The sequence below is a fragment of the Etheostoma cragini genome, chromosome 8, assembly GCF_013103735.1.
Source record: "Etheostoma cragini isolate CJK2018 chromosome 8, CSU_Ecrag_1.0, whole genome shotgun sequence".
Lineage (NCBI taxonomy): Eukaryota > Metazoa > Chordata > Actinopteri > Perciformes > Percidae > Etheostoma > Etheostoma cragini.
The window spans coordinates 23,677,580-23,687,853 of NC_048414.1; the positions used below are offsets into that span (position 1 = coordinate 23,677,580).

Below are 10,274 nucleotides of genomic sequence, written 5' to 3' on the forward strand. Positions count from 1 at the left end.
GTAGCCGATCTCCGATCACGGGAAAATAGGAAAAGATCGGGCCGATCCGATATCGAGATCGGGATCGGGACATCCCTAATTATGGGCTATGTATACTGTGATATTTTGCTAGTTGAAATTATGCCAAGATATAGTTTTTAGGCCATGGTGCCTAAAACCACTCAAACAATCACTGAACAATTTGTTTTGTGTGTTTGTCTGTATTTTCACTCACAAAGAATGCAAGTCAATCATATGGAGAGATACAGAAAGCTCACTTCTGCTGTTCAGAAAAGAAAAAGTCAACCCCGTATGCAGGCCCATCACCCAAACAACCAAAGTTAGGGGAAGCCAAGAGAGAGTAACAGGTCAGTGTGGATAAAGAAATCGTTGACTTTGTCATTCAAGGGCTACACCCACTCAGTGTAGTTGAGCAGGATTCAGAGACCTTCTGCTTCTCCTCCATTCCAATCCAACAGTTATGTCTTGTGGCTATCTTAAACATAAAGTGGAGAAAGCAACACAATAAATGAAAAATAATCTGAAATTGGCCTTGAAGAAAGTTGAGGTTATTGCAACACTCACAGATTGCTGGACCGCACACAAACAGGGTTTTAGAGGTGTCACAAAAAATATCTGAAATTGGCCTGGAAGAAAGTTGAGTTTATTGCAACCCCCACAGATTGCTGGACCGCACACCGACAGGGTTTTAGAGGTGTCACTGCGCATTGGCTAGATAGTACAACTCTACAGAGATGCTGTGCTGCCCAAGCGTACAAACAGCTTAAAAGGTTGAATACTTTTTCTGCCCTTGCTAGTGCTCTCAACAATATACACGTGGAGTACAACATTTGAGAAAAGATTGTTTGCACAACAACTGACAATGGTTCAAATTTCATAAAGGCCTTTAGATTTAGATTGGATGAAGATAATGGCTTGGAATACCAGCTGCCAAAGCACCAACGTGCATTCCACCTTCTCAACCTGGTCTCCACTGCTGATGCCTTAAAAGCAAATGGAAATCCAGTGTACAAGAGGCTGTCTTGTTCAAGTCTGTGGAACAAAAGCTCATATCTACCACAACTGCTGACATCATAAAGGATAACTGCAAACTTCTTTTTACACACGGTGAAACTCCCTCTTCTTTGTCGTGGAAAGGATTGTGAGAATCCTAAAGGAACAAAGAGAAGGAGCAGCTACAGCTGTCTGCCACGAACAAAAGATACCTATGCATGTACAGTACTTGCCTTTTTATTTTGTAGATTAATTGACTGCAATATGAGGTAGCTTCATATTATTTAGTTAATGTCTTGCAGTTAAGGATGGGTTTGGGTTTGTTTTTGTTCTGGTTCACTCCTGTTCAGCTAGCTTTTCTGGCAGAGTATACCAAAACTAAAAGCCCAATTGCAAAGGCGCTTGATGTTCTCCAGGGAAAGGCCAATGTGCAGATGGGATGGTTGGTACCTATAATAACACTACTCCAGGGGAAGCTCCAGCACCTCTGCATTTCCTCCAAGTCCTGTAGGCCTTTGACTGAAGCACTTCTAGCAGGCCTTGAAAAACGTTTTGGAAAGATGCTCACAGATCCAGAATTAATTGCCGCTGCCATTCTTGTCCCCAATTTCAAGACCTGCTGGACAAGTGATGAATGCATCCTAAAACTTTGTATGTCTTGCACTGTTTGCTTTACGCCTATAATAGTGAAAAGTCCAGCATTTGAAGTGTCCCTAACTTAGTACAAACAAAATGACAATATTTATGTAATCCTTATATTTTTTTGTTAAAAATAATGTTATAAACCATCTTAGAGTGTTGACATCTAATTTGTTTTTGTGTTCTATAGGCCATGACTAGATCAAAAGTCACCTGAAGGAACAAGTTGTGGTGAATGAAGTTGATCCCTACCATTCTTCGGAGGAGGAGGACTTTTTTTCAGCAATCAAGCACTCCAGTTACCAAGAAAATACCAAACAGCTGGAGACCTACCTGGTGAGCCCAGATGAGACAGTGGAAGTACTGAAGTCTTTCCCGGCAGTATGTCACCTGTCATTAAGCCTTAACACGGCACTACCTGTCTCCGCTTTCTTCGAGAGACTGTTCAGCACTGCAGGCCTGATTTTTACACCAAAAAGGGCCCGTGTTGATTCCATTAACTTTGAAAACCAGCTTCTTTTGAAGCTAAACAGAGATTTCTGGTAGTTTTGGATTCCTCTCTCTGTATCATGAAAACACACATTCACACTGATACCCATGTGTACACACACAGACACACACAGAGACACACACACACAGACACACACACACACACACACACAAACACAGATGCTAAAAAAGGTTCTGGTTGTTATGTTGCCTTAGAAGTTATTACACGTTTTGAAGGATCTTAGATGTTCAACCAACATCAAGCACACACAGACTTTGAGCTATACTGTAAATTTGATCACTTGTTGTCTCGCTCTCCATGTCCCTGAGATTTTCCTTTATCACTGAGCTCCTGCTCTCAATGGGAAACCCTTTTTGTTCAAGACTTTTCACCAGTGTGACAGATAGTTTTTGTTTAGTTTGATGAAGGTGGTTGGCCGGCTATTATATAAGGAGAAGTGTATAATTTGTGTGTAATTATACTGTAACAAAGAAAATGTTTTTAAAACCCACTGTCCTACACACAATTAAGATATGACACGTTAAGCATTACAGAAGGTGTATCTCTCCAATACACAATTTCGCTATGACACATTACACCATAGTCTGGAGTCTAAATACCCTTGTTGCTCCCAAGTTCTTGAAGGGATTTAGGACAAATCCATGTACATCCACAGATTTGTAAGCACTTGTCATTTTTCTTTTGCTGGATTTCTATTGTCTATTTGCACATCAATTAAAAAAAGTAATACAATGCCCATTTGATTTGTAATTTCTCTGTACGAGAAGTGAGTACTTTTGCCATCATCTAGCCTGAAGCTAATTTTTAGCTACGTGTTCAGGAGGAAATAAGCGTCCTTTTGGGCTCTAAGCTTGTTGGGTCCTTGTGGATTCTGGAGTGTGGTCTAGACCTACTCTATCTGTAAAGTGTCTTGAGATAACTCTTGTTGTGATTTGATACTAAAAATAAAATAGAATTAAATTGAATTAAGCTGCTTCATCTTTCAAATACATTTCAAATATTTACCCTGGGTTTCCAACGTCTGTGGTCACGTAACTGAAACACTATTGTTGTTTTTGCACAGAGACTTAAAGATGCCTGAAGTCTGGAATGTATCCAATTGTAGCACTTGGACCATTAATTGCACTTTATTATGCTCAATTGCACATTTTGTATGTCTTGTTATGACATTCTGATATTTTTCAAATATTTTAATAAAAAAGTTTATGTTTCAAGTTAAAGTACATGTTATCTTAGAAAGTCCCTTTTTCACCGTGGTATCTAAATTGGCAACCAAAATTGTGTTATTTTACTGGTATTGGCACAGACCACTGAATTTTTGATATTGTGACATCCCTAGTGTGTTTGTGTGTGTGTGTGTGTGTGTGTGTGTGTGTGTGTGTGTATGTGTGTGTGTGTGTGTGTGTGTGTGTGTGCGTACCTTTCAGTATGTTGTAATAGCCCCTGACCATAAACTATAAAATATAATTGACATAGAAGCACTCCCGTTGGTTTGAGGAAAGTCTTTTTGAAGCCTTGCGTTTTGCAATTTGTCTGTTGCTATCTTGTTTGTTTTTTTAAACCACACATGGTGATTTTTGGATGAGAGGGTGGAGCTGGGGAGGATGATGAGTTGACAATTTCCAACCCCTCTGAAGGAAGTAAAATAATACCTTCTGGGTACTGTCACCAATTATCTGCATGTGCGGCAGTACAGAAAATGTTCAGACTTTCCCTTACGATACCAGCTAAGGCTTCTGGTAGCTAGATAGCTTGGTTCAAGTGAGAAGAAGGGTCTTTACCCATTGACTTCTAAAACAGTCCTCCCTGCTGGAAATGAGATAGAATGCAGGTTTAAGGCACTTGCATTGGCATTACTATTCAGAGCCAGAAGCTTTGTCCATTGATTTTACAGTCTATGCCCCAGACAAATGGCAGTGGGGCATAAGCACATATAATTTAAATCAATTTCAATTCAATTTTATTTAGAGTATCAATTCATCACAAGAGTTATCTCGAGACACTTTACAGATAGAGTAGGTCTAGACCATACTCCAGAATTTACAAAGACCCAACAGTTCTATTAGTTTCCTCCAGAGCAAGCAACAGTGCGGCAGTGGCGAGGAAAAACTTCCTTTTAGGCAGAAACCTCGGACATACCCAGGCTCTTGGTAGGCGGTTTCTGACGACCAGTTAGGGTTAAAATGAAGAGTGGAAATAACAGTCACAAAAAATTGTAGTTTGTAGTAGTTTTTTGTAGAAGTGCATGGCAGGGCACTGTGCGTCATTACAAGGCAGAGCAGGACGTAGCAGGGCACAGCAGAGCATAATGATGGAGATTAAGTGCTGATGGGTCTATAGCAAGTGAGCTAAACACATAATGTGCTCGTTTGAGGCCATCTGCAGCCAACAAGCAAAAACAGCTGAAGCAGAGATTAATTGGTGGGTAGGTGCACTTCTCACTCACCTCCCTTTCTGAGCATGACGTTGGGAGTGCTTTTAAACATGTAAACATCAAGGAAGCAGCAGGACCTGACTTTTATTGGGTAGGTACTCAAACTGCTGACCAACTAGTGCAGGTATTTAGAATAATATTCAACCTGTCACTGGCTCAGCCTGTCATACCCACATGCTTCAGGAAGTCCGCCATCATTTCGGTGCCAAAGAAAACAAAACCAGCCCGCGTAAACCAGACACTCTATCTGATTCCCCTACCTTCTGTCGAATCTCTTCTTCCATCCTGATATGGGAGCCAAACTCAGCAACCTGACGGACTCCCTCGCTGGCGTAGCCCCCGTACTCCCATAGCACGTAACTTCTGGTATGAGACGCACCAATCAGAGCCGACCAGTGGTTTGCTCGTCCTGGAAGACATTTTTTTTTTACATTTAGGTTTGAGTGGTTGGAATTCTTAAAAGTAAGTCAAGAAGGGAGTGAATACTCAGTGATTGAATGAGTAGCTAGCTGTGTGCCTGACATCCTTTATAAGATAGGAATAATAAACTGTATATTTCTGTTGGTCAGTCGTTATTTTTCTTTGGCTAGGAGCAATTAAGTTGTGGTTTTACAGGGGGTTAGTGGAGGTTGCCAGTCAACCAGTGAAGACGCACAGAACCCTTTCTTTAACAGCAACTTGTTTTTATCCTTTTTTCAACACTAGCACCGTCAGATACTTAAGGGCCACTATAACCGCCAGCCCCTGCGCCCAATTGCAGGAATCCTTTTGTTTTTACTGATAACGTGTCATCACCGTAGTGCTGCGGTAATCTCTTTAGCAAAATGGACACACACAGCCTCCACACACCATTTATATACTTATCCCACAGCTTACACCAACACAAAACTGGTTACAGTAACTCTTAGCAGAGTAAAATGTGCAAATTTTGCTATCTATTTTTAGAAAAAATAATTTCATGCTGCCACCCAATGCAGTTATTGTCTGATAACGGTCATTTTCACTGGGTGTTGTTCAGTTTCTCAACACAAAGTCTCAGAGGTAATTGTAAGCAACAACCGCAAAAAAAACACATCTCTTTGGTTCTATCTGATGTTTTGAGATGTAAGCAACTATAACCTGCAGTGTGGAAAGCATAAACAAATGCTGAAACATTGTAGCCTAATTCATTTCAGCATTTTTATTTTGGCTAAATAACCAAATGGTAAATATAATCAAGTTGCAAATGATTACAATATTACATTTTGTCTTAAGAAAGGACAGTAATTAGCCCCCAAAGTATTTATTACTGCCTCTCTATCTCTCCCATACATGTCTACCAGTTCAAAAGTCACAAAACACAAAACCTACCTTTGTCTCAGGCAAGTTCCAGCCAAGCTACAAAAATAATCCAATTTAAGTTTAACATAAATAACATTCTTGATATTATGAAAGCGTGAAGTGCACACACAGGACTCCCGTGTCAAGACACCCTTTTTATAGACAAAAACTGTGATTAGTTATGCTTTCATTTCTGCGATTTTACAAATATGACATGTCATGATGCCTAGAGTACATTATAAGCAATTATAATAAATAATAGGGTGTAAAACTTCCAGTTCTCACAATAGAGCAGTGCGAGACCATCCAACATCCCGGATCAGCGGGGGATTTGTAAACAAATCCATGCATGCGGGACTGCTTGGTTTAGGTGTAAGAAATCATCTATCTGCTGCCACACCTCAAAAAGACATAGAAAGTCAAGTCCACGGTGAATTCGCCGGCAAGAGAAGCCCTGCCGGTGAGAGATCTTAGGTTGAACAATTCAGCTTTTAGTCAGTTTGACTGTGCATATCTGATCTGAGCAGAGAGACAAGCACAGTATGGTCAACTCGTTGATCAGGCTTAGAATGACCGGGAGCAACAATCCAGAGACAGGGGTATATTTAGCCATCCCTGCAAGCCATGTAGATTTCTTTGCAACAACATCCTCGGTGGGCATACTTTGGGCGTCGGAGAATGTTGCGTTGACACAGCAGCGCCGCATAGCTGGTAAAGTTCACTTATTAAGTATTTCTTCATCCTTACTCCAGCAGATAATAGCCTATGCATGAAGTTATTGTGGGTAAGTAGTCCTAGTGGCCTGGGCTGTGGACTTAGGCTACTGCGGTAAACTTACTTTTCCTCCTCCGGTCACCATGGTATCTGTTTGCCCGTTTCTAAAATAAATATCCTTTCAAATACAAATTACATCTGGTTTAACGTTTATGTCCTAGTACCCCTAGCACTACGGGACATAACAGTTGTCTTTGGAAAAAGCCAAATTAACAGTCTTTTTCTGTTTCCAGTCTTCATGCTAAGCTAAACTAACCAATTGTTGCTTTTGTATTGATCCAGCTCTTGACAAGAAATGAAGAGGCGTATTTCCCAAATTGTCCAACAATGAGTTGTTTCAGTAAATTAGGTTTGAATAACTGCTGCACTGAGTGATTGAGGATCATGATTGATATTATCCGGTATTGTCCTCCTTTTTGTTGCAATTTCTCTGGCATTTTTTTTTTTCTCTTTTTCTGAGTAATTTTCTAATAAACCCTTTTTACAATAACTCATTGGCAAGTTTGTACTTTGACTAGTGGTCATCAACAGTTTGTACTTACTTGGGTAGTCTTTGGGATGTACTTTCTCTGACCAGTTGCCATAGAAGGTGAGTCTGTACTTGGCTGTTCCGCAGGCACAGCATTCTGTAGCGGGAGCTTCTGTGGCTTCACCAAACACACGGTCTACATGAAGAAAGGATGTGAACATGACAACACACACTCATATGTGAAGATGTAAGCCAAATCAAAGAAAAAGAATCCACGTAAAGCTCTACTGTGGTCTAAACCTACTCTATCTGTGAAGTGCCTCAAGATAACTCATGCTATAAATTGATACTATAAATAAAATTGAACTGAATTGCTGGTATGTGCTAACTGTCTGAGGGGTGTCTTTACACAACCTGCAACTGGGGTCCTACCTGTTATGGTAAACCCTGTTCTCTATTAATTATGTCCTTAGCGCCTGTTCTTGTGCAGCTATTATTAACTGTTCTGGGGAAACATGAGGTTGTCAAATATATCAAGAATCCACTTAAAGCTGTACTCTGCGCAACAAGTTTTTTTTTAATCTATTAAGTATCTTACTATGCAACAAAATTAACACTGTAAAATTATGTTCATACAGTGATCCATGACGCACTGAAGGCAAGATGCACAGATCCATCTCCACACAAAGAAGCGCAGTGTGGGCAAACTAACATGTGATGCGTAATTAATCTTGTGGAGTATAAGTAAACAAGGTGTAGGAAATTTACCCGACCAACATTGGGCTGAATGCAACAGCTTCAAATGGCTGTTTGGATAAACAGAATGTAAAAAACAGGGTGAAAGATTTGGCATAGCCTACACGTTTTAACCAGTTATTGTAATGAGTTGCTTATGTTAATTATTGTTATTTTTAACATTGTTAATTGTTGTCAATTCTGCAAAATAAATTATTGTATTTACTATTTCATTATTTTATTCATGCAGCGGTACATGTTCACAGTTCAGGAGCTATAGACAAAGAGAGAAGGCAAGCTTTGACAGAAATGCCAACCTGCATAAATGACCAGATAAAATTTAGTAACAGATAAAAATTACTACAGTTTGGCCCCAGTGATAAGTAAAATTACATCCCTGGGATAAATTGGTCATTAAATGACAAATTACCCTTCATTCTAACTCGTAAATAGGCTATTCAAATATTGCCCTTGACCAATGTTCTGTTATAGACAAAAGGTCAAGGGGAATTCTTAAATATTTATGAGTCACAAAGGTATTTGGATGAAAACTTCACTTGACATCGAAGTCAGAAACAGAAAGGGCCTATCTTATGTCAGCAAATTTTAAACAGGGTGGCTTGATAAACTGGCATACAAAAATAAGATTTTGGTGAGGTGAAGTAGATGTTATGAAAGGCTTGATAAACCATTTGTTTTTTTTGTTTGCTCTGATTTTTATTGTACAATAAATGTGTGTGCATCAGAGCTAACAGAGTCCTGTCACTTAACTGTCTCACAGGAGTTAATACAAATCTGGCAAGGCACTTTCCCCTGCAGTGAAATCACAGGATGATAAATGCTGTGATGCTGCTCTGTGTTGAAATACAAAGAAATTCTTAAATTACACACAGACTCCCTGAATATCCATGATTCAGTGTCCTCACAGTTTCCCCCACTGCCTCTTTGGTCCTTATACATTTTTAAACACAGTAAGACTGTGAGCTGCTCCACTCCAAAAAGACAAAAAAAAACAATAGTAAAAAGGGATATTGGCACCATGATAGATGGACAAGGATGAAAAGATAAGCAGCCAAAAAGAGAGGGGATTAGATGATAGGCAGCTGTCATTACCTTTCTCACACAGTCGAATAGTAAGAGAGCCTTCATCCTGGAAATAAATCACTCTCTTCTGGACAATACTGGCCCTGCAGAGACAGAGAGATAGATAGTTAGGAAGGGAAAGAAATATGAGAGAAATGGGAGAGAAAGTTGTATAGTAAAACTTCCAAGTAGAATGCTAAAAGTGCATTAGATGGATAATACCATAATGGGTGTTTTTCAATATCTGATCCATATAATCCTTGGCAAGAGTGGAAGGTATTGGGTTCCCCAATATTTGATAGTAGTAAACCCTGCTATTTTGCAAGTTCTCCCACTTAGAAATCATGGAAGGGTCTGAAATTGTCATCGTAGGTGCATGTCCACTGTGAGAGACATAATCTAAAAAATCGAGGAAATCACACTGCAGAAGGGATTTTGGCCCACTCCTACACACAGATCTTCTCTAGATCAGTCTGGTTTCTGGGCTGTCGCCAATGGGGTGGACAGGTGTCTTCATGCAGCTAACAATCTCAAACAGGTGCATCTAATTAAGGATAATAAATGTAGTGGAGGAGGACATTTTGAAGACAGACTAACAGGTCTTTGAGGGTCAGAATTGTAGCTGATAGACAGGTGTTGAAATACTTATTTGCAGCTTGTATTATACAAATAATTAGTTAACAAATCATACATTGTGATTTCTGGATTTTTTTTTTTTTAGATTATGCCTCTTACAGTGGACATGCACCTACGATGACAATTTCCGACCCCTCCATGATTTCTAAGTGGGGGAACTTGCAAAATAGCATTGTGTTCAAATACTTGTTTTCCTCACTGTATACATGCAATAATGGAGAGATGTCAGAGTGAGGGGGCTGGCCATGGAAAGGCACCCCGAGCAGTTGGGCGTTTGGTGCCTTGCTCAAGATCTGCTCAGTATCTGCCTTGCTCAAGAGCACCTTGGCAGTGCCTAGGAGGTGAACTGGCATCTCTCTAGCTACCAGTCCACCCCCATACTTTGTTAGGCAAAAATGACCCAGGCTTCTCCAGGGCATGTGATGTGCTGTCGAAGGTCAGGTCTGACTCTCTTCAGGTTAGCACTGGTAAAACTCCCGGCTACAATGAGAGCTGCATCCCGATGTTCAGCCTAGTGGTTAACGAGAACCTCCTCCCCTCGGCCTTCCCGACTCTCTTGTCCTGTCCAAGTGAACTGAGCAATCTGCTGGTTGAATTCAGTATCAAGGGTTTGTGTGTGTGTGTGTGTGTGTGTGTGTGTGTGTGTGTGTGTGTGTGTGTGTGTGTGTGTGTGTGTGTTT

General features: G+C 40.3%; 1 protein-coding gene across 1 annotated transcript in view; it reads right to left on the reverse strand.

The window, feature by feature from the left end:
- LOC117948610 (spondin-1-like) overlaps window positions 1-10,274 on the reverse strand; it is a 142,967-nt gene that overhangs the window by 105,838 nt on the left and 26,855 nt on the right. Inside the window, exons 4-6 of the mRNA XM_034878349.1 lie at window positions 8,989-9,062; window positions 7,214-7,336; window positions 4,838-4,986 (exon numbers count right to left, since the gene is read on the reverse strand). Coding sequence (XP_034734240.1) covers window positions 4,838-4,986; window positions 7,214-7,336; window positions 8,989-9,062 — 346 coding nt within the window. The remainder of the gene's footprint in view (window positions 1-4,837; window positions 4,987-7,213; window positions 7,337-8,988; window positions 9,063-10,274) is intronic.